At 39.6% G+C, this 25,183-nt stretch overlaps 1 protein-coding gene across 1 annotated transcript in view; it reads right to left on the minus strand.

Moving 5' to 3' along the window:
• Window positions 1-366: 366 nt before the first annotated feature.
• Sur (Sulfonylurea receptor) overlaps window positions 367-25,183 on the minus strand; it is a 244,947-nt gene continuing 220,130 nt past the window's right edge. The window contains exons 24-28 of the mRNA XM_065232286.1: window positions 23,237-23,682; window positions 22,963-23,090; window positions 1,588-1,879; window positions 1,328-1,524; window positions 367-743 (exon numbers count right to left, since the gene is read on the minus strand). Coding sequence (XP_065088358.1) covers window positions 492-743; window positions 1,328-1,524; window positions 1,588-1,879; window positions 22,963-23,090; window positions 23,237-23,682 — 1,315 coding nt within the window. The 3' untranslated portion in view covers window positions 367-491. The remainder of the gene's footprint in view (window positions 744-1,327; window positions 1,525-1,587; window positions 1,880-22,962; window positions 23,091-23,236; window positions 23,683-25,183) is intronic.

Raw genomic sequence — 25,183 nt, forward strand, 5'->3', positions numbered from 1 at the left:
GTCATTTTACTCAAATCTAGGTTACTTCCGTGCGATAACGTCAAGCAGTCTACATTGAACAATCTTCCAGAGTACTTAAATTTATGACCAGCACGTGATGTATGTGTGATCGTCTTCTATATTTTTCGATAAACATCTGAACCCGTTTTGCTTCAATTTGCTTAACCTTAAACGATGATGCTGAACATAGAATACTTTTAACGTAACGTTTGAAAAGAGCCTATCAGCTTTTGTTAGCGAAATTTGTAATGCCCGGTTCTCTCACCCAAACCAACTTGGTACTTGATCTGCGTAGGCGAGCTTCGGTTCGTGCAAAAAGCGCCTCGTAAATTTTGTTAACAAAAGCTGATAGGTCCTTTCCAAATGTTACGCGAGACTTAATATCCATCCATTTTTTATGTACCGACAAACAAAGCCACGAGGAACCACAGACACATACATATATCGACAAAGAGCTTGGCTGGAAAAAAGAAGACATTAATCCGTTCCAACTAGACACTGGTCTCTCCCTCGTCATGGCTCAACACGTGCAACCCTTGGTGCTTCTTACTACTGGAAGATTTGTGCTGCTGCTGCTGCCGGTTGTGTTGTTGTCTTTGATATTCGGTCGACGATGCCTTCAGCATGACAGCTAACTTGGAGTCCGATTTCCTCCGAAGCACCCGGGGGCATCCATCTTCGATGATCTTGCCGTGCTCCAGGACTATGACTCGGTCGTAATCAAACAACGAGTGCAATCGATGCTAGAAGCATACGAAGAAGTAGAGCGATATGGAAAAACACACGTCCATTAGGAATTTCCATAGAACGAGAGCAAGTAAATGATTATTAATAAACGAGCACTTCGAGGGATAATAAAGTTCTGCTTCAGCATCTAATTTTAGGTAGTGTCTAAGAGGATTAAACTGAAATTCCTCCTTTACCATGCTGCTTGAATAACTATACTATCATCTTACTACCTACACACGGACGATGAGATCGATTCAAAATTGAGTAGAATTCGACTCAATTTTGCAAAAAAAAACACTAGCTAAGGGATTAAAATTGTCCAAGCTTTTCCAGGAAAAATTTCTCGAATATCAGGAAAATCGACAAAGGTTTCATTCAGTCTATTACAGCTAGACTGAGTAAAATTTTCGTCAATTTTTCTCATGAGCAAATACAATTTTTGCAATATTGAGTCGAATTCACCTTTATTTTGAGGCGACCTCATCGTCCGTTTATCCAGTGATCAATAACAGCTTCAATCGACAGCTACCGGACATTGAAATGGATTCGCCCTTGGTAAACCGAATGAAAACAACAATAAACAAAGTAATTTAATTACCGCTATCGTTAGCACAGTTCTTCCCTTGAATGCTTTGCCGGCGGCATCGAGAACCAGTTTCTCCGTTTCCGTATCGAGAGAGGATGTTGCTTCGTCCAGCACGAGGCAAACTGACCCACGTAATACGGACCGAGCCAAACAAAACAGTTGCCTCTGGCCGGCACTGAAAAGGAATGAATCCTCCCCAATTCTGGTGTCTGCAATTGAATTAATAAATGTCAGTTCTGGTTTCCACCGCACCAAAATCCCATTTCCCATACCCAGTCCATCCGGAAGCGCCACCACAATGTCCTTCAACTGTGCCATCTCCAGACTGTTCCACAGATCCAAGTCGCTAAAGTGTCCCCGTGGGTCCAGATTTTCCCGCAGCGTCCCACCGAACAGCATCGCATCCTGGGGAATGATGGAGAGTCGGCAGCGTAATTCATCGCTGTGAATGGTACCGATGTCCACGTCGTCAATCAATATCCGCCCACCGACGATTTCTAGCACACCGAACAGTGCCAGTGCAAGCGAGGATTTACCACTACCGGTTCGACCGCATATGCCAATCTGAAAAGGAAAAAAAATGAGAAGACGCATGGAAAACGAATGCAAGGAAACACGCCCCGGACGGAAATGAAAAACTGTCTCTTTAGTTTGAAAGCACTTAATCGCCGCACGATCCACCGCCCTCCGGGCTTAGTCACGTTGTCTGCCGTTGATGTTTACTGCATCGGGTCAGCGCTGTGTCCACTAGCCCTCTATGAACTAGCTGTTGCATTCAAGCACTTTTTAATTTCTTCAGCCCTTTTCTTTACTCTCAACCGAGAAGCTAATTTCAGATCATCAATCTACCGGTCTGACTTTACCGAAAGTTTAACAACACGACCAAAACGATGTCCATCAGACTGGGAAGCAATGATGGCAGTTATTATTTTGTTGATTCAATTTGATGAAATTTTTCATTTCTCTGTACAATGTTAACGTTCTGAACCGGTAGCATCATTAATTTCATGGAGACCACCCTTCAGGGTCACCAGTTATTGAAAATAAACATTATTTTTAAAATTTTCTGAAATCTCCAAATTTGCCATGACATAAATGAGCAGTTCCACGCAGACCTGTGCGCCACCGCACCACCGCCGGTGGTTTTTGGCTTACGCCGAGGCCGAACGAGATGTAGGCGGTGCACCAATGACCGATGGTCATCACGCCGCCAAAAATGTTTTTTCTCGATAGCGTTTAACACGCATGAAAAAAAATCCGTATTCTAGTTTACACCAGCACTAGACAACCTAACTCGTTAAACATTAATTATTAAAACATTAATACACCCAAATGTCTATAAATCCGAACAATTACTAAGCTCATACTATCAATTTAAATCTTGGCATTCAGCTAGATTTTTGATGATTTAAATATGAAAATAGAATATTTTGAAAAAAAAAAGTTTTCTCTTATTTTGAATATAAGTATTTAATAACTTTCAAGTGTTTCTTCTCTTTTGCTATTACATCACAGTTGGAACTTTACGCTGGCTCACAACAACTTTTGTTAATTGAGAGCTGTCTTAGTCTGTATAATGTTTGCAATAATATTTTAAATTTCAAACAGTTGAAACTAATATGTTCTGAAACCTTTAGGAAATTTCAAGTAGATCCATAGATTCGAAAAGTTTTAGTTTCTGATGTTATGAAAATTCCTCGAAATCCTGAAGATGTAAAAGTTTCCTGTGTACTGTTATTATCTTAAGTTTCACAGAATTACCCAGAAACGAAGTACGAAACATGAAATGTTCTTAAAAGGCTCAGAACTTTTAATTAGATCTTAGTTACATGTAAGTTATTCAAAGAATACTAAAAACTGGAACACGCAAAAATTGGTCAACAAAAAAATAGCTTCTTTCAGTCAAAATTCATGTCACAAAAATCTTCTTATTTTTCCTTTGGTAGTTCAATACATATATTTAAAGGAAAAAATGTTCGTTTCTTCTTTTGGTTTGCCAAATCCGACGTACGGTGCCTTCCACGGCGGTTAGATTTAAACTGCTACTCGTTCTCTATGGATTTATTAATTTTTTTTTTTTTAAATTCCGTTTGACCAAGCTCGATACCGTTCGATAGGGCGGAGTTCTGGGCTGTTGAGAGGGTTGTTCACATCGTACCACTCGATTACTAATAGTGGCAGCTCGTCAAGTCCAGCCAGAACAGCGTAGGTCTATTATGTTGCTTTAGAAATGTTAGCAGCCACTTTTCCAGGCACTCCTGTATGTAGATCTCTTGATTGATGGTTCCCGTAGTAATGAAAATGCCGTTTTTTAGAAATCCGCCTTCACATAAGTTTCGTCGTCCATGACGACACAGTCGAACTTTGTGAGCAGATTCGTATACAGCTTTCGGGACCGCTGCTTTGCCGATGTGTTTTGTTTATAATCTCGGTTCGCCACCTTCACCTTCTTAAACGTGGACAACCTGGCTCGTTTCTTGACCCGCTGCACAGTAGTATGGGAGACATTGAGCTTGTCAGCGACGTCCCGGATGGAGAGGTTAGGATTCTGCTTATATTTCACCGCCACCTTCTTCGTCGTCGCTGCCACGTCCGGATTACGATTGCTGTCGCTTCCAGGCTTCCTGGCGGTCGACAGACGCTCCTCGAACACTTTTAAAACGTTTGTCACGGTCGATTTGGCCACATCCAGAAATTTTGCCAACTTGGCGTGTGGGAACGTCGGATTCTCTTGCTGAGCGAGCAAAATTTTGACAAGCTCCTCCTCTTGCTTGGACGTTATTTTGAAAACTGGAGAGCAAACGGTGAAAACTCGTCATAGCAAGCATTGTATAAACACTTAACTTCCAAATGCAGCATGGTGCAAATGCAAATGCATTTCAAGTTTTTGTATGCATTTTAAACAGAGATACACCAATTTGAAGTTGACCAATTTTTGCGCATTCCAGACTTTAGGTCGAATTGATACATTGAACTTGAAAATTCTATTGGAAAACAAATAATGAACATTTGAATACTCGGACTATTTATTTCGCAGATTTAATGATAAAATTATTAATATAATAATGAACTGCCCATAAACTACGTTTCTGACTACCAATTTGCTTGATTTTTTTACTTTCAATTTGAAAAATAAATCATCAAAGGACTTGGATAATATTATAGAATTCTGACACTATGAAGTATTGCCTAGAGAATTATGCTGAGAATGCCAAATGAGTTTTGAAGATACTGATGGTAGACTTTGGCGTAATTAGAAAATTTATCAAGAGGGGGCCTAAGGGGGAGGGGGAGGGGGCTGTTGCATTTGTTTTATTTTGATAAACTGTCAAATCATCAAGGCAACTTGTTTTTGGGAACATTTTTTTTTCTTGTGAACAATCATATGACATTGAGACTTACTATTATTTTAATGGTGGAACAATAAATTTTATTTTATTTATCTAATAACAACGATTGGGGGAGCCTTAACAGATTAATGATTTTGAACAAGCGATGATTGTTTGTTCAGTGATCAAATCACATGGCATTCGGATCTCAAAAATTAAATCATCTCAAACTTAAAAAAAATCTCAGAGTTAGCTAATCCCATGTATTGTGTAAGTAGCTTTTTTTAATTTTTAATATTTCATAATCAGTTAACATGTCAGACAAAGGAACCAAAATTAAATTCTAGGAGTTTGAACTTTATAATTTTATAATTTTATAAAGTTCTGGCTTTGAAACATGGTAAAGTGTACACAGAATAAATTCCATACATTTAGGACTTAAGAAATTGTTCAAGATATATGTCCATTCTTAGTTCTTAACATTCTGAATGTTCCATGTGTTTTCAAGATTATGCAACTAAAAATTTGATATCTTTGATACAGATTTGTCAAAATTCTAATACTAAGATAAAATTGCAAGACCCTTTCGCGACAGTCATTTCATAAAAATTCTAGTGCATGAATATTGAAAACAAATTTAATAAGAATTTGAATACTTATAATAAGTTTGCCCAAATCAAAAGTTTCATAAAAACTCCACAAAATAAATATGCCTGAAAAAAATCTTACGAAATTATGTGCAAAATAAATTTAAGGGATTAAAAAAATGACATGATAGTATATCAAATAGGCTTAGGCAAGCTTTAAATCTCCTGGACTTCAAAATTCGTTATTCAAGGTTTAGGGAAATTTGACTACATTCTGAGACTTACAGCATTTTTCGAGAGGAAAATTCTTCGAGATAAGAAATAAAGAAAAAAATCGAAAAACCTTGACATCTGACAGAAATTATGAACGATCAGGTTATAATAAGTAAATGTAAATGTAAGTAATGAAGCATTTATCTAGAACCTTTTTTTATTCGATGCATCGGACCAACTAATATTCGGAACTATTTTTAAAATCAAAATTTCACTTTAATTCTAATCGAAAGGAATGAAATCGAAACTTGAGTGATTGTATCATAATTTGTTATAAGATAATGATGGTATTTGGTTTTACAAAAGCATTGGGATATTTTTAAATTTTAAAATTCGGTACCAATTTATATGTGACACGTACTTTATACAGGGTAAGAGTTTTTTCAGTGTTTTAAATTTATTTAATAAAAAAAATACACAGCCATTCAAACTATCCTGCAGCTGAGTTCTTGACAATATAAATCACCAAGGCACGGGTCTTCCATATAACCATAATATCTAGATTTATTATTCAAAATTCCATAGATTCAATTAGCTGGAAAACTTTTGAATACTTCCTGAACAACCTACAGTTTTGAAAGAACAGTTGGAGAGAACTTTGTCATCCTGAAGTCTTGAAAAAATATCCAGAAAACTTCAATAATATCTTCGTCTATATGGAGATCTTTTGAATGTTACCTGCTGTCATGGAAGGATGTCTGAAAGACTATTCTGTAGCTTTTTTTTCCTTGATTTGTTTTCCGTCGATCTTGTTTTCCGTACTGAGTTCCAATGCTACCGATACCAAGGGAGCAGCTTAAACATCTGGACCCTACATTTCGACCCATCAACTTATGAACCGAAGGAAGGCGTGATCAGAGATGTTATGCCTCAGAACGTCCCGGCGGCACCGACTGGGATTGAACCCAGACCTGCTGGGGTGAGAGTCAATCACGCTTACCACTACACCACTGGCACCGCTTAGCTATTTTTAATTTGTTTGATGCGAAATTAACGCGCAATGGAAATGGGCAAAGAGCCTTAAAATTCATTTGTGAAATCTTTAACTGAATCTCAAGATTCATATACTCGCCACTAAATACAAACAAAAGTGCCTTGAAGTTAATCGCATTTTGCAGCAATTTGACACACATTTTGGAGATTGGCTTGATGTAGACTTTGGCTTCGGAGAATTCATCGAACAGAGCAATGCGTTGCATCAGCCTCGGCCTCAGGAACAAAACGTGCAAGACCTTCAAAACCTTTCTCGGATTTGAGCGAAAGAGGAAAACGTCGCATCATCGACCTGAATCTAGTTAAAGTTATTGGGCATATTTTGAAAAACCAAAATAGTTCTAAAACAATGCTGGCTCAATTAACTGATCAACGGGGAATGATGTCAGCAGCAGAAGCTTTTTATCTAATTATCGCATCGAAAATAAGAGTGAAACTCCAGGCGCTGATGGAAAATACAGTGGAACGAATCGTTAAAATAATTGATATAGAACTCAACGAGTATATGGAATGCAACGATATAAATCCTACAGAACTGGTTCTTCTATGTTCCTGTGGTATGGACGGATAAACTGGAAGGATGTCAGGATGATTCAGATATATTCTCGTCAACCTTAACACCAATTCAGTTGTTCATGTACAATAATCGAAAGGATATTTTATGGTTCAATCCTTTGCCTCAAAGTATTCGATTCTGCAGACCATTCAGACTTGAATTTATGAGGAAGAGTAAAGAAGTAACTAAGCAAGATGTCGAAAAGGAAATGAGTGAATTAACGCCAGAGGTTGAACTTTCAAACGACAAGTTTATACTTGTAGATTTCGATTTTATCCTTAGTAGGGGTTTTGATCTTATTTCCGTCCTACTAAGCACAACCCACGCTTTACCTCTCTTTTTTGAACGGGTTTGATAAAAAATGGAATTTCGGGAACGGGTTTCTATCAAAAATGACTTCTAAATTTATTCACCTTTCCATACGTACTGTTGGATTTGATAAAAAGTCACAAATTGTTGAGATATTGTTTAAAATCTAATGCTTCTTCTTGATTCTAAATTCGTCCTACGAGTTTCAACTCCGTCCTAACGCATTGAAACGCCATTAGATTTTATTCGTCCTACGGATAAACATAGAAAAAGGGGATTCGCTAGGAGCGCTTCTTTTGTTTCGAGAACAATGAGCGTAAATATTCATACCATGCGCTCAAATAAGATTTATGTTGTAGCTAATGAACTAACGCATCGGAACAAACCTATTATTGATTTGTGCACGGTGAAATCATTGATATTATTGATATTTTATGATCGATAGAACGGAAATGGGCAACTACGACGAAGTAACGCTGTACTCTTCTTCTTCTTCGCATTTCAAGCTTATTGCATATCGCATATTAGCTTATTGCGTGCTCTCAACTTAGTGTTCCAGATGCACTTTTCCACAGTTATTAATTGAGAGCTTTCGACGCCTGTACCATTTTTGCATAGTCCAATCATACTTCTATGCCCAGGGAAGTCGAGAAATTTTCCAACCCGGAAAATTCCTAGACCGGGACCGAGGAATTGAACCTAGCCACCTCCAGCATGGTCTTGCTTTGTAGCTGCGCCTTTACCGACTGAGCTAAGGGAGGCCCCAACGCTGTACTCCATGATGGACGGAAAAGTCCTAACTTATATTACTGAAAATTCGTCGATGCAGAATTGTCCAAATATAATGAATGATATAGATAAATTTGAGGAAGGATTTACATCAAACGAAAAGGCATTGCATTACGCCATATCTACACTCATGCTTCATGCCCACCACAGAAGAGCCATTCCAGCCAGCGTTCAGCAGTCGTCCCGGCCCTGCATGTGGGAGTAGTGCAGGGATCTTCCAACTCGACAGCATAGGCAAGTCAACTTCTGTTATCGATTCAACGACTCCTGATCCGCTCATTGCTTCCAGCCAATATTCGCCTGCACCATCAAGGCATCCTTCGCAAGTTGCTCAGACTCCAGGACGTATTGAAACTATACCTGCTCCTTCAGACTTGCTGCTGTATTATCAGAACGTCGGTGGTATCGGTGGTGGTGATGTCGACGATTTTCGCGTAGCTACCTCGGATCTTTGCTACGACATCATTATTCTCACGGAGACATGGTTGGATTCACGCACGCTCTCTCGTCAGGTGTTCGGCGAAAACTATGAAGTTTTCCGTTGCGATAGGAATGCTGCTAATAGTCGGAAAGTTAAAGGTGGAGGTGTTTTAGTGGCTATAAATTCTAGGTTTAGAGCAAGGTTACTAGAAAATAATACTTGGACATGCTTAGAGCAGGTGTAGACGTCAATTAAACTGGGCGATCGTACCTTGTTTCTCTGTGCGGTTTACTTTCCTCCCGACCGTATACGGAAGCGTGACCTCATCGAAACCCATTGGCAATCGGTTTTCTCTGTTCTGGATACCGCCAAAGCAACCGATGAAGTTATTGTGTTTGGTGACTTCAATCTCCCGTGGATTTCATGAAAAAAAACTCTATCCTGACACTCTGTCATCCATTCCTACGCTTCGCTCCTTCTGGACAATTACAGCTTAGCCACTCTTTCTCAATTCAACCATGTTATTAACCAGAACAACCGCAGTTTGGATCTTTGTTTTGTAAGCGCCCAGGACATGGCTCCTTTCTTATGCGAGGCGCAGCACATCTCGCACGCCGTCGACAAAGCTTCCAGAATTCTAGGGTTTATCTTCAGGATTGCCAAAGACTTCACGGATATCTACTGCCTTAAATCGTTGTACTGCTCGCTGTCTCGCTCCATATTAGAATACTGCTCGGTTGTCTGGACTCCTCACTACAACAACGGTGTCGAAAGAGTTGAGTCTGTTCAGCGACGGTTCCTGAGATATGCGCTACGTAAACTGCCGTGGAAGGATCCCTTCCGATTGCCTAGCTACGAAATTCGTTTGCAACTGATCCATCTGGAGCGCCTGTCGGTCCGAAGAGATACAGCAAGGGCATTGCTAATTGCGAATATTTGGCAAGGACGCACCGATTGCCCTGTCCTCCTTGAGCAAATTGACATCAATGTTCAACCCCGAGCCCTACGGAATAATTTCAATGCTGCGCCTGCCCATACAGCGAACAAATTATAGCATGTTCGGTGCAATCGGTGGTTTACAGAGACTCTTCAATAGGGTCTCCGCACTGTTTGATTTTGACCTGACTCACCAGCTGCTTTTGCCGGAGGTTTAGTTCGTTTTTTTCTAGATCAGTTTAGTTTGTTTAGTAATGTTCCTTTTTTTTTACGAGATGACTATCTATGTACTTATTGATGTTTTGTTTTAGTACTTTTCATGTTTAGTTTAAGTTACATCATTGGGGAAAATAACGCCTGTTGATGTTCAGTCATATAAATAAATAAATAAATAAGCAAATAAGGTAGTGGAATTAAACGAAAATTACTAATCCTTCTCTCTCTCATTATAATCAGTTTGATTTTATGTAAATTCGTTCAAAAAGCCAAATGCGTGTAATTGTAAATGTCCTGTAGAATTACAAAGTGAGCCCATCTAAAGCCATCCATGTAAAATTCAAGTGACGTTTAATTTTACATGCATGTAAATTTCAAGTCGGGAAAATTAAAAAAAAAACCAATTCAATTTTATATGAATATGCATGCTTTTTTTATGTGCATGGAAATTCGTGTAAAATTATAAAATAATTTTAACTGTGTAGTTCCGTTACAGTGGGGCACTATGAAAATTGAATAGAAGTTGAAAATGAGCGAAGGGCCATTAATGCGACAGTACAAGTCAAACGCACACTTTTTTGCCTAGCTTGTACGATGTACGCGGAGATTGGAAGTTTCCAAGGGGTTTCTAAGTGGTTTATTTTATTGCTAGCTTCAATATAATGACTGATATTGGAGTAGATTCTTTTCGTTTGGCTATTTATTTGCGACTGAAACTGATCTGGCTCTTGTATAACCTTGATATGAGATGCTCATGATCTAATACAATTAAAAACCCTACCTTCGGTTACTCGTGTGATCATTCGGTGATAAGGAAATCTAGAGAGAGGTCAAATGACATTTGCCAGCGTCTAGAGCCCTTAGCAATACTGCTAAGGGCTCTAGACGCTGGCAAATGTCATTTTCAATGAAAGATCTCACGCGATATTTACAGAGATACTTCTGTCACTATCATTGAATGAGAAAACCATGATAGAGATTTTCTTCAAAATCTCATCGAATTTTTTGTCATGACAGAACGTGACAGTGATGTGATTATCGTAATTACTTGCTCATTTAACCCTTATGTGATCGACAGGGTACCCGGGTACCTTTTCAGATTTCAAGTTAATAAATTATAAAGTTATTTTCACGACAGGAAACAAGAATTCAGTGACATCTTAGAACTCATGGAGTGACAACTTTTCGTGAAGAAAGATTTCAAATTGCAGCAAGGGGCTTCGAAAGGGGGGGTCGTGAAATTTTTTACCCTTAAACAGCTCGACAAGGGTACCCGGGTACCCACAAATTGAACTGCTTGCTACTGCGGCCAATTTTAACCGATTCTGAATCTTTTGGCACCAATGGATTCAGAAACTTATCTTCTTTTTGGACATTGCCAACAATGTCCATTCGGAATCGTCTGGTTCCCGGAAATCCGGATTTTCTGTATAATGTTCCAGAACTAAGCATTTTCTTGGCACTCTCGCTAGAATTTTGAAGGAATCGATATCAAAGTATCAGAATATCCTTCAAAAACAATTTCAGCTTACTTGAGAACCAGTTTAAGGTTTCTCCCCGGAACGGCCATTCCGGCGCAGGTTCCCGTAGGGCCTCTAGTGGCCATAGAAGTGTTTTTGAAGAAACCCCTGCAATATGGGTATCAAAATTCATGAATTTACAGCAGGAGACTGTTTATCATAATTTTGTGGTCATCCGATGGATTGCCCTCGGAACGGTCATTTCGGCGCAGGTTCCCGTAGGGCCTCTAGTGGCCATAGAAGTGTTTGGGAAGAAACCTCTGCAATATGGGTATCAAAATTCAAGAATTTACAGCAGGAGACTGTTTATCATAATTTTGTGGTCATCCGATGGATGGTCCCCGGGACGGCCATTCTGGAGTAGGTTCCCGTAGGGCCTCTAGTGGCCATAGAAGTGTTTGTGAAGAAACCTCTGCAATATGGGTATCAAAATTCAAAAATTTACAGCAGGAGACTGTTTATCATAATTTTGTGGTCATCCGAAGAATTCTCCCCGGGACGGCCATTCCGGCGTAGGTTCCTGTAGGGCCTCTAGTGACCATAGAAGTGTTTGGGAAGAAACCCCTGCAATATGGGTATCAAAATTCATGAATTTACAGCAGGAGACTGTTTATCATAATTTTGTGGTCATCCGATGGATTGCCCTCGGAACGGTCATTTCGGCGCAGGTTCCCGTAGGGCCTCTAGTGGCCATAGAAGTGTTTGGGAAGAGACTCCTGCAATATGGGTATCAAAATTCATGAATTTACAGCAGGAGACTGTTTATCATAATTTTGTGGTCATCAGATGGATTGTCCCCGGACGGCCATTCCGGAGTAGGTTCTTGTAGGACCTCTAGTGGTCATAGAAGTGTTTGGGAAGAGACTCCTGCAATATGGATATCAAAATTCATGAATTTACAGCAGGAGACTGTTTATCATAATTTTGTAGTCATCCGATGGATGGTCCCTGGGTCGACCATTCCAGTGTAGGTTCCCGTAGGGCCTCTAGAAATGTTTAGGAAGATACCTCTGCAATATGGGTATCAAAATTCATGAATTTCCAGCAGGAGACTGTTTATCATAATTTTGTGGTCATCCGATGGATGGTCCCCGGGACGGCCATTCTGGAGTAGGTTCCCATAGGGCCTCTAGTGGCCATAGAAGTGTTTGGGAAGAAACCTCTGCAATATGGGTATCAAAATTCAAGAATTTACAGCAGGAGACTGTTTATCATAATTTTGTGGTCATCAGATGGATTGTCCCCGGACGGCCACTCCGGAGTAGGTTCTTGTAGGACCTTCAGTGACCATAGAAGTGTTTGGGAAGATACCTCTGCAATATGGGTATCAAAATTCATGAATTTCCAGCAGGAGACTGTTTATGATAATTTTGTGATCATCCGATGGATTGTCCAAAGGACGGCCATTCCGTTTTATGTTCCCGTAGGGCCTCTAGTGGCCATAGAAGAAACCCCTGCAATATGGGTATCAAAATTCATGAATTTACAGCAGGAGACTGTTTATCATAATTTTGTGATCATGCGATGGATTGTCCCCGGGACGGCCATTCCAGAGTAGGTTCCCGTAGGGCCTCTAGTGGCCATATAAGTGTTTGGGAAGAGACTCCTGCAATATGGGTATCAAAATTCATGAATTTACAGCAGGAGACTGTTTATCATAATTTTGTGGTCATCCTATGGATGGTCCCCGGGACGGCCATTCTGGAGTAGGTTCCCGTAGGGCCTCTAGTGGCCATATAAGTGTTTGGGAAGAGACTCCTGCAATATGGGTATCAAAATTCATGAATTTACAGCAGGAGACTGTTTATCATAATTTTATGGTCATTCGATGGATTGTCCCCGGGACGGCCATTCTGGAGTAGGTTCCCGCAGGGCCTCTAGTGGCCATAGAAGTGTTTGGGAAGAAACCCCTGCAATATAGGTATCAAAATTCAAGAATTTACAGCAGGAGACTGTTTATCATAATTTTGTGGTCATTCGATGGATTGTCCCCGGACGGCCATTTCGGAGTAGGTTCCCGTAGGGCCTCTAGTGGCCATAGAAGTGTTTGCGAAGAGACTCCTGCAATATGGGTATCAAAATTCATGAATTTACAGCAGGAGACTGTTTATCATAATTTTGTGGTTATCCGATGGATGGTCCCCGCGACGGCCATTCTGGAGTAGGTTCCCGTAGGGCCTCTAGTGGCCATATAAGTGTTTGGGAAGAGACTCCTGCAATATGGGTATCAAAATTCATGAATTTACAGCAGGAGACTGTTTATCATAATTTTGTGATCATGCGATGGATTGTCCCCGGGACGGCCATTTCGGAGTAGGTTCCCGTAGGGCCTCTAGTGGCCATGGAAGTGTTTGCGAAGAGACTCCTGCAATATGGGTATCAAAATTCATGAATTTACAGCAGGAGACTGTTTATCATAATTTTGTGATCATCCGATGGATTGTCCCCAGAACGGCCATTCTGGAGTAGGTTCCCGTAGGGCCTCTAGTGGCCATAGAAGTGTTTGGGAAGGAACCCCTGCAATATGGGTTTCACAATTCATGAATTTCCAGCAGGAGACTGTTTATCATAATTTTGTTGTCATCCGATGGATTTTCCACGGGACGGCCATTCCGTTTTATGTTCCCGTAGGGCCTCTAGTGGCCATAGAAGAAACCCCTGCAATATGGGTATCAAAATTCATGAATTTACAGCAGGAGACTGTTTATCATAATTTTGTGATCATGCGATGGATTGTCCCCGGGACGGCCATTCCAGAGTAGGTTCCCGTAGGGCCTCTAGTGGCCATATAAGTGTTTGGGAAGAGACTCCTGCAATATGGGTATCAAAATTCATGAATTTACAGCAGGAGACTGTTTATCATAAATTTGTGGTCATCCTATGGATGGTCCCCGAGACGGCCATTCTGGAGTAGGTTCCCGCAGGGCCTCTAGTGGCCATAGAAGTGTTTGGGAAGAAACCCCTGCAATATAGGTATCAAAATTCAAGAATTTACAGCAGGAGACTGTTTATCATAATTTTGTGGTCATTCGATGGATTGTCCCCGGGACGGCCATTCTGGAGTAGGTTCCCGTAGGGCCTCTAGTGACCATAGAAGTGTTTGGGAAGAAACCCCTGCAATATGTGTTTCATAATTCATGAATTTCCAGCAGGAGACTGTTTATCATAATTTTGTTGTCATCCGATGGATTTTCCACGGGACGGCCATTCCGTTTTATGTTCCCGTAGGGCCTCTAGTGGCCATATAAGTGTTTGGGAAGAGACTCCTGCAATATGGGTATCAAAATTCATGAATTTACAGCAGGAGACTGTTTATCATAATTTTGTGATCATGCGATGGATTGTCCCCGGGACGGCCATTCCAGAGTAGGTTCCCGTAGGGCCTCTAGTGGCCATATAAGTGTTTTGGAAGAGACTCCTGCAATATGGGTATCAAAATTCATGAGTTTACAGCAGGAGACTGTTTATCATAATTTTGTAGTCATCCGATGGATGGTCCCCGGGACGGCCATTCTGGAGTAGGTTCCCGTAGGGCCTCTAGTGGCCATAGAAGTGTTTGTGAAGAAACCTCTGCAATATGGGTATCAAAATTCAAGAATTTACAGCAGGAGACTGTTTATCATAATTTTGTGGTCATCCGATGGATTTTCCCCGGACGGCCATTCTGGAGTAGGTTCCCGTAGGGCCTCTAGTGGCCATAGAAGTGTTTGGGAAGATACCTCTGCAATATGGGTAGCAAAATTCATGAATTTCCAGCAGGAAACTGTTTATCATAATTTTGTGATCATCCGATCGATTGTCCACGGGACGGCCATTCCGAAGTAGGTTCCCGTAGGGCCTCTAGTGGAGGCCTCTAGTGACCATAGAAGTGTGTTTGTGCAATGTCATCTATATGTGCAACTACCCTACCCACTGTACCATTACAATATACAAAACAAAACAACAATAAATTAGTAGCTCGTATGCCTCCGCCATGGCAGGACGGCGAAGCAATCGGTGCTTTTCATTACTATCCGTCTCGATCAGGATCAACAATTGAAAGATAAACAAATAAACACAACGTAGGGATCTCTCCCGTGCGCGATCAAAGTGTTTGGGAAGAAGCCCCTATAATATGGGTATCATAATTAATGACTGAACAGTTCGTTACTCGACGAAAAGTCGACTGAATTCTATGTCAAAATTGACGCTCATATATGTCAGTCTAAGACCACTTGAATTTATATGATTTTTATCGAAGTGTGCAGGTAGTTCTACCATAGAGGTAACTCTAAGACTAGTAGGTCCCGAAGAAACGTGTTCAACTTTTTGGCTCAGCTCTGATACTATCTTCGGTCCCAAGCTAGTCGATTCACCCCTCGAAACATAGGAAAATCCACTAACCCCTCAAACTTTCATAGCGAATCAAAACAAACATTGTGTAGTAGTAGAATTTTGACTAGAATGGGATACATTAATCGTTTGCTTGGGACCAATAGGCTAGTCAAGTAGTGAGCCAGTTTAAAATCGTTATGATGAATCCTGATGAATGTGGGCGTCTTAGTGGAATACCTGTATAATGAGAGTCGAGTATTAGTACAAGACACTGAAGAAGTCTGCACATTGTAGACGAAATACGCGTATCTGTCAAGAATAAGCAAATAAAGTAGTGGAATTAAATGGAAAATACTAATCATTCATTATATTATAAAATCGTTAGTTTCGTATTGATTGTTGGTTCTACTCCAGTTGAACGAGATCCGTCCGGACGGGAGCCACAAGTTGGCATCTGTCATATCTGCAAAAGTGAAGACATCAAGTGTAGGAAGACCAGGAAGATGTGAAGTCATGCTCAAGACCTGTGTGCAATCAGCACTGCCAAGAAATTTGCGATAACTGCTAATTTTTTTTTCGTTTGCTTTTTATGCGCTTGTAATTTTTTAACAATTTTTTATGACGATTAAAAGTCCATAGTAATGTCAGTTTATTTCTAGCACAGCAGAGACTGCAAAAACTCCATACAACATTAATCCACAACGTTTATACCCCTAGAGAGATTGAACACCAGGAAAACTCAAGAAAATAAAAATTGCATGAGTTTTCATCCTGAATTTTTCACCACCACTCGATTATTCACTTGTTCTAAAAATGGCCATTCCATGGACATTTAGTCAGATACAAACAAATAATGAGAAAAGTTTCTTTTTTTAAATTTCAAAAAATAAAGAGCATTCTATCCAAGCCCATTCCGGGGACAATCTGTCAGATAGCCACGAAAATATGATGAATAGTCTACTGCTGAAAATTCATGAATTTTGATACCCATACTGTAGGAACATCCTTGCAAACAACTTTTATGGCCACTAGAGGCCCTACGGGAACCTGCTCCAGAATGGCCGTTCTGGGGACAATCCATCGGATGACCACAACATTATAATAAACAGTCTCCTGCTGCAAATTCATGAATTTTGATACCCATATTGCAGGGGTTTCTTCCCAAAAACTTCTATGGGCACTGGAGACCCTACAGGAACCTGCTCCGGAGTGGCCGTTCTGGGGTAAATCCATCGGATCATCACAAAATTATGATAAACAGTTTCCTACTAGAAATTCATGAATTTTGATACCCATATTTCAGGGGTTTCTTCCCAAACACTTCTATGGCGACTAGAAGCTCTACGGGAACCTGCTCCGAAAAGGCCGTCCCGGGACAATCCATCGGATGACCACAAAATTATGATAAACAGTCGCCTGCTGTAAATTCATGAATTTGGATACCCATATTACAAGGGTTTCTTCCCAAACACTTCTATGGGCACTGGAGGCCCTGCAGGAACCTGCTCCGGAATGGCCGTTGTGGGGACAATCCATCGGATGATCACAAAATTATGATAAACAGTCTCCTGATGGAAATTCATGAATTTTGATACCCATTTTGCAGGGGTTTCTTCCTGAACACTTCTATGGGCACTGCAGGCCCTACAGGAACCTGCTCCGGAATGGCCGTCCCGGGGGCAATCCATCAGATGACCACAAAATTATGATAAACAGTCTCCTGCTGTAAATTCATGAATTTTGATACCCATATTGCAGGGGTTTCTTCCTGAACACTTCTATGGGCACTGCAGGCCCTACAGGAACCTGCTCCGGAATGGCCGTTCTGGGGACAATCCATCGGATGATCACAAAATTATGATAAACAGTCTCCTGCTGTAAATTCGTGTATTTTTAATAACCATATTGCAGAGGTTTCTTCCCAAACACTTCTATGGCCACTAGAGGCCCTACGGGAACCTACTCCGGAATGGCCGTCTCGGGTACAATCCATCGGATGATCAAAAAATTATCATAAACAGTCTCCTGCTGTAAATCCATGAATTTTGATACCCATATTGCAGGGGTTTCTTCCTAAACACTTCTATGGCCGCTAGAAGCCCTACGGAAACCTGCTCCGGAATGGCCATTATAGGGACAATCCATCGGATGATCACAAAATTATGATAAACAGTCTCCTGCTGTAAATTCTTGAATTTTGATACCCATATTGCAGAGGTTTCTTCCCAAACACTTCTATGGCCACTAGAGGCCCTACGGGAACCTGCGCCGAAATGACCGTTCCGAGGGTAATCCATCGGATGACCACAAAATTATGATAAACAGCCTCCTGCTGTAAATTCATGAATTTTGATACCCATATTGCAGGGGTTTCTTCAAAAACACTTCTACGGCCACTAGAGGCCCTACAGGAACCTGCGCCGGAATGGCCGTTCCGGGGAGAAACCTTAAACTGGTCCTCAAGTAAGCTGAAATTGTTTTTGAAGGAAATTCTGATACTTTGATATCGATTCCTTCAAAATTCTAGCGAAAGTGCCAAGAAAATGCTTAGTTCTGGAACATTATACAGAAAATCCGGATTTCCGGGAACCAGACTATTCCGGATGGACATTGTTGGCAATGTCCAGAAAGAAGATAAGTTTCTGAATCCATTGGTGTCAAAAGATTCAGAATCGGTCACAATAGGCCACAGTAGCAAGTTTTTCAATTTGTGAGTACCCGGGTACCCTTGTCGAGCACTTTAAGGTGTTTTTTTTGTCGATCACATAACGGTTAATGCTTTTAAAGTTACTTGTACCGAGGAAACCTTAATAATATAATCACTCTACCGATTACATACGGTTGTTTGCTTAAATTCATCTAAATCAGTTAGAAATGTTGATGTCAAAACTGCATAAGAATTATTCTCATGAGTGCTTGATCATTGAAAAATGACAAGAAAGCTGATGATAGGTAGTTTCGTCTCGTGATAGTGAGAGGGCCTGTTTTCTCATCGTCACATGACGGCTGTGATATTTACCAGCTCTGGCTCAAGTACTACAATATGTTCCGTATATGTTGCTGAGCTGGCGGCAATACATTGTACGCTAGAAACGATCGCCTCACTTGCACCAGATCATTATTTTATTTTTACGGATAGTCTCAGTTCTGTCGAGGCTATTCGCTTCATGAGGCCGGTAAAGCACTCCTCGTATTTTCTCATGAAAATACGAGAGCTTCTAAGTGCTTTATCTTTAAGATCTTTTGTCATCACCTTTGCATGGGTCCCATCTCATTGCTCGATTCCGGGCAATGAGAAGGCGGACTCGCTTGCAAAGGTGGGCGCTATGGAAGGCGATATTTACGATCGACAAATCGCCTACGACGAATTTTTCTTCATTTATCGTCAACAGTCCCTCGCCAGCTGGCAAAATAAATGGAGTGAAGGGAGTTTGGGACGATGGTTATATTCAATCATCCCTAAGGTGTCGAAGTGTCCTTGGTTCAAGGGGTTGGATGTGGGTCGAGACTTCATTCGTATGATGTCTCGCCTCATGTCCAATCACTACTCGTCAAACGCTCACTTGTTCCGTGTTGAGCTGGGGGACAGTAATCTCTGTGAATGTGGATAAGGTTACCAGGACGCAGATCACATTATTTGGTCATGTGCTGAGCACCGTGGAGTCAGATCCGAGTTGTACGATTCCCTTCGGGCTCGAGGTAGACAACCTAATGTTCCAGTTCGGGATATTTTGGCTGGACGCGATCTGGAGTTTATGAAACTCATATATGTTTTCTTGAAGAATATTAACCATAGATTGTAAGTTTGATTAACCTTGTGTTTAGTTTGTGTTTTGTATGTGTGTGTGCATTTTTTTTTGTAGATTTGTTTCTGTAATAATTGTATAATTACAGAGTTGATATAACGTCGATAGGATTAAGTATTTGTTTTAGAAATAGTGAATTTTTTTAATCATAAATCATATTCCAAATCTCCTTTTCCCTCTCCCGATCCAAACAATTGTCATCCATTAACCTCGAGAAGACCGCGAGTAATCGGTTCCAATCCTTTAATTTTAGATTTAAGACATTTATAATGTATAAAGAAAATGATAACTTGGCTCTGTAAAGTTTATTCGAATGAGCCTGTACAAATAAAGTAATTAACAAAAAAAAAAGTACTACAATAGAGTATTTCATTGGGATATAACTAAATTCTTAACATTCAAGTTGATGTCTTGTGCTAGATGTATGAAAATGATGAGTTCTACAACTTGTTAGAAAATTTTAATCTCGTAAATTATCATGCAAAAAAGTTGAAAATTGTAACTAGCGTTCTATGGAGTTTAATTTATGAACGACCCACTCACCAGATGCGTTTTAACCTAACTAACAAGTCATAAGACACCAACTTGATTAAACTTCATCTTTATGAACTCTTTTTTTTTTAATAATTAGCATAAATTACCCTTCTAGACCACTGTGCGATGGTTTTCTTTGTTATCAGACAGTATTAAAATAAATCGATTATTTAAATTAATCGATTATTTCATGTCGATTACTATCAATAAAACAAGTAATCGATCACTAATACTGAGTGGTTGCTGTACAAGCACATATCGTCGGTAATAGACGATTGTTGTGTATTAGAGAACGCTTGCGCAAAAGACTAGGGTGGGAAACGGATTCGAAACTCAAATGTCATTAGTAGAATACATCCGTAGACCATATAGGTCCACCGTGGTATAATTGACAATGCACCCGTGTACTGAATGGAAATTGTGGGTTTAAATCCCACCGGTGCCCTTAGATGTTATCACAAATTTTCTCACACACACATATGTGCTTACCTCTCAGTATGTTCAAACTTTCTAACGACACAACTTTACGAAAAATTTGGAGCAAGAGTAGATTAATCAAGACCGGGTGGAGCAGATACCAGAACGACAGGAAACGTTTGTCGTCGAGCATTCACAAATCCTACGCTTTCAAGCTTAAGCTGATATTTGAAAATTCTGTAAGCTGTTGAGTCGAACGATGCAAGAAAATCTTGAACTTCCTTAAGCGAAAAAATCCGGTAATCCAGTTAACCGACGAAAGCATGTTTACCGTCGATCCCGTATCAAATTCGAGAACCGACCGGTTTATAAGTTATCTTCCGGTAAAAGACGTGGCCGACGAGCACAAGAACGTGTATCTGACCAAGCATCCTGCTAGCGTTATGGTGTTTGGATTGGTGGCTTCCGATGGCAAAAAATGGACCCGGTGTTCATTCAGAAGGTGACAAGGTCAACACGGAGGTCTACATCAGGATTTTAAGTAAGTATGTTCTTCCGTGGATCTAAGAACATTACGGTCCGAAGCCAAATGTTGTATTTCAACAAGATGTCACACCTCAAACCGCACACCCAACTGGTGGTTGGAACATCTTCCGTTCTGGCCGAAGGATATGTGACTGCCATCCAGCCCCGATCTTTATCCGCTGTATTACTCAATATGGCGTGTCATGAAGGCCAAGGCCTGTTCTAAACGCCACCCGAGTACAGCAAGCCTCAGACAAACATTGACCCGTACCTGGAGAGAAATGGATCCAAACTACATAATTAGAACCTGCCGTGCATTCCGGAAGCGTGTGGAGGCCGTTATTGCAGCAATTTGAAACTCGATCGATGATTAACATAGTTTAAGACTCTAAAAAACATCCCCCCTTTGAATAAATAAAAAAACACTCGAAAATGAAATTTTTGAGAATTTTTTTAATTTTGACATGGCTTAATGGCTGTATTTCTAAAATAAATTAATATATTTACTGAAAAAAAAATGAAAATGCATGTTTTTCCTTTTTTACCCTGCATTAATCAATTGTAAGTTGTCGGTGTTCTATAAATTGTATTCTCTGAATTCTAAAACAATCAGAAATTAAGCCCTTTTCAAAAGTTAGTCATTAAATGTTGAACATATTTTATGAGTAATTATGTCTGTCTGCTTGTATGGAAATCCCCAATAGTGCAACGCTGCTGCCGCCGGACGAAAATTGATCTTATGCCGCAGCCGGCACAGAAACACGTTGGCGCACGGATCTAGTTCCACGCCAAAATGATGAAAAAATCTTAAATCTTGCAAAAAAATCCAAATGGCATCTTTTAATTTTTTTAATAAATTATAGCACGAAAACATCACTTTAGACGTCTGATACAAACTTGTAAAGAAAAATAAAGCCTTTCAGGGAAAAATATGTACATTTTTTAAGGTAATTTTGAAAAAAAAAATACAAAAAAGAATTATTAAAAGCTCAAGTATTTTAACAATTATATCCATAATTTATAAAACTTTTATTATGAAAAGCGTTCATAAAAATGCACACTTTTGGAATATTTCAAACCATTTGAAAATTAACAAAAATCGTAAAACAAGAACTTTTGGTATTTTTTTTTTACTTTTTGGTAGCATACTTTTTAACTAATGTATACACCCGAAACAATATTTGAGGCATTCTTAACCGTTTTCTGTGCAAAAATTACATTAAAAAAGCATGCTAACAAGAATGTTTTAAATATAACCAAATTTTGATGTTATACGATGTTGTCACTTCGCAAGTGTTCATGGTTTTAAATATTCCATCTATCTTTCATTAAAATTTATTAATTATAAAATTTTAAAGCATATTTTTTAAGATAATTGGGCTTCCAGCATTGTTTGTAAATGTTTAATCAAAATTAAAAACAGATATATTCAACCATATAAAGTTCCCAAAAGGACTTTACTTTTCTAAACAACTTTGAATCAGACGTCATTTCGATCATAAATAAGGTTTGTGTGTTAAATGTATTGAAAAATTACAAATCCACCATTTTAAAAAAATATTACTAGATCCAAAAATGCAGTTTTTTTTTTTTGCAAATGCTTCATGCAAATCGAAGAAGGCCAAACCAATTTGGTTTTGCCTGGAATGCAACATATCTAAACCTGTAATTACTCCTATAAACGACATCCAATTGGGATAAAAATAAAACCTGCATTGAAAACATTAAAATCCAAAGCAAACATTGTCTTCCAACACTGGACTGTCCACAGTTGCACTTTGTTTCCCGGCAAGTCCCATTCCAGCAGAAATTGTGTCAACAGACACCCATTTAATAGCAGGAGTATAGTTTACCAGTGTTGCAAGGCATGAACAGGAAATAAACGTTCAGGATGGTATGGGATAAGCAAAAGTAGTTTTTCATTTTCCCCTGTAGCTTCGCATTCCCTTTAACCCTGCCACATCCGAGAGAAGTAATTTAAATAATTAATTACGCCCTCTCCGGAAAATATTAAACAGCAGTTCAGAACCTCCTCCGTCGTTTGCATTCAAAGGATAGAGAAAGGATGGGAATTTGTTTTCATTTTTTTTTCTTTCTGGGAGCTAGTCATCCAGCAACTTACCCGTTGTCCGGTAGGGATAGTTAAATTCAAATTTGTGATTACGTTTTCCTTTTGACTCTCGTACCGGAGCGAAACGTTCTCGAATACGATATCTCCCTTCTGGGGCCACGATATTGGCACGGGTTTATCTGAAAAAAAGAAAAAAACAAAAGATAGAAGAGAACAATCGGAAGTCGTTTTCGATGGAATGATTGACGACATTGAGGGACATTTGTTCGAATTAGGTAAAATGGAAGATTTATGCATGTCTTTTGATTTTGAGATAGATACTTACATTTAAGTGCACTTCTCTCGCTGGCCCGTTCCCGACTGCTCTCGATGTAGAACTGTATTCTCTCGACGGCTCCCACGTACATCTCCATTTCGGCAGCCAGTTTGACCACCCAGTTCAGGTAGATTGGAACCAGCAGAGCATAGTTGATGGCCAACCCAATCAGTGACGAACTGGTTGAATCCGGACTGATGCTAGCCGTGATCAGTGCACTCAGGATGGCTACAAACACAATAACTGCACCCAGGTAGTCGAGAGCGATTCCCAGCCAACGGTTGCTGCAGTCCAGGCTGACCTGTGCCACATTGTTGGCTTCCATCCGTCGGAACAACATTTCGGTGAACCGATGCTCCTGCTGGTAGGCTCGTATGGTCGTTACCCCTTCGATGGTTTCCGAAAAGTGGGCAATAATGGGCGAATAGGTGATGCTTTCGATGCGTTGGAGTTCTCTGTAGAAAATCGAGAGAAGGTGCCCCTTAGTAGCTGCTAGCAGGGTGTAGCCAGGTTTCGAAATAGGGGGGGGGGCACTTTTTTTTAAGATGACAGAATTGGCCGAATATGATTGAATTTTAAAAAATTTCTCGGTCGTGCGATACACATTTGAAACATTTAAATAAAACATAAATCCGAATGCAATCGAATCGAAAGGATCACTAAGTAAAATAAGTCATTATAAGTTGACCATGATTTGATATGCATTGACTATAAATTCAAAAACTACACCCGAAATCTATTTCCATCGCGATTGCAATAACTTTAACCGTGATTCCTTTATACGGGATTTACAAGAATTAAATATGGATGCTATCTATTCTTATTGTGATGTTAATGACAAATTGAATTACTTGAATAATGCACTATTGTCACACATAAACCGTTATGCACCTTTATCCAGAAAACTGGTAAGAGACCCTGCAACTCCATGGCTTAACCAAAATGTCCACAGGATGTTCAAAAATCTTTCAGAAGCATATGACTGTTGGAAACGCGATAAAAATAATGCTAAAAAATGGCACAATTTTGTTAAGCTACACAACATTAAAAACACTAAACGTGAATACTTTGCTTCCCAACTTAGTGCATTTCTTCCTGCTATAAAACTTTGGAATAATATTAAGCGACTCGGGTTAAAAGGTTCAAATATGACTGTTGGTGATGATGATGTCACTGCTGATTCATTGAATTATTATTTTGTTCCACATTTTGCCCAATCATCGTTTATTGAAACTGAGCAAGTTGATGAACTTTCTGGTAATTTTTTATTCAGAGGTATTACTAGTAACGATATTTTGGAAGAGTTTGCATCTGCTTCATGTGATTCTGTGGGTACTGATCTCATTCCTCTAAATATTTTGAAAGTTTCTTTACGTGTCACTCTACCTTACATCACAGACTTATTTAATGTTTGTATAACCACTTCAAAATTTCCATGTTAATGGAAAGTGGCTAATATGGTTCCTATTGGTAAGATTGACAATCCAGCTACAGAAAAGGATTATTGACCTATTAGCATACTTTGTGCTCTGTCGAAAATTTGTAAATCAATTCTTTCCAAACAACTAAACGAATATCTTAATAATCATAATCTGCTATGTTCTTTACAATCTGGTTATCGTAAGAACTGTAGCACGATTACAGCTCTTATAAAAATTTAAGACGATTTATGAAATGCTCTTGATAAGAAAATGTTAATCGTGATGGCGCTCTTAGATTTCAGCAAAGCTTTTGATTCAATTGATCATCGGAAACTCTGCAATAAACTCACTAGTTGTTTAAAAATTGGTCATTGCTCAGTGAATTTAATCGAATCATATTTGGCTGGCCGATCACAGTATGTTGAATTTAATAACATGCAATACAATTACGTGCATGCTCCTCAGGGATCCATCCTTATTGGACCCCTACTTTTTTCTATGTTCATCAATGATATGTCCAACGTTTTATTAAACT

This window comes from Ochlerotatus camptorhynchus, unplaced genomic scaffold (assembly GCF_037179485.1).
Source record: "Ochlerotatus camptorhynchus isolate MF236.1 unplaced genomic scaffold, CSIRO-AGI_Acam_v1.1 ptg000367l, whole genome shotgun sequence".
NCBI lineage: Eukaryota > Metazoa > Arthropoda > Insecta > Diptera > Culicidae > Ochlerotatus > Ochlerotatus camptorhynchus.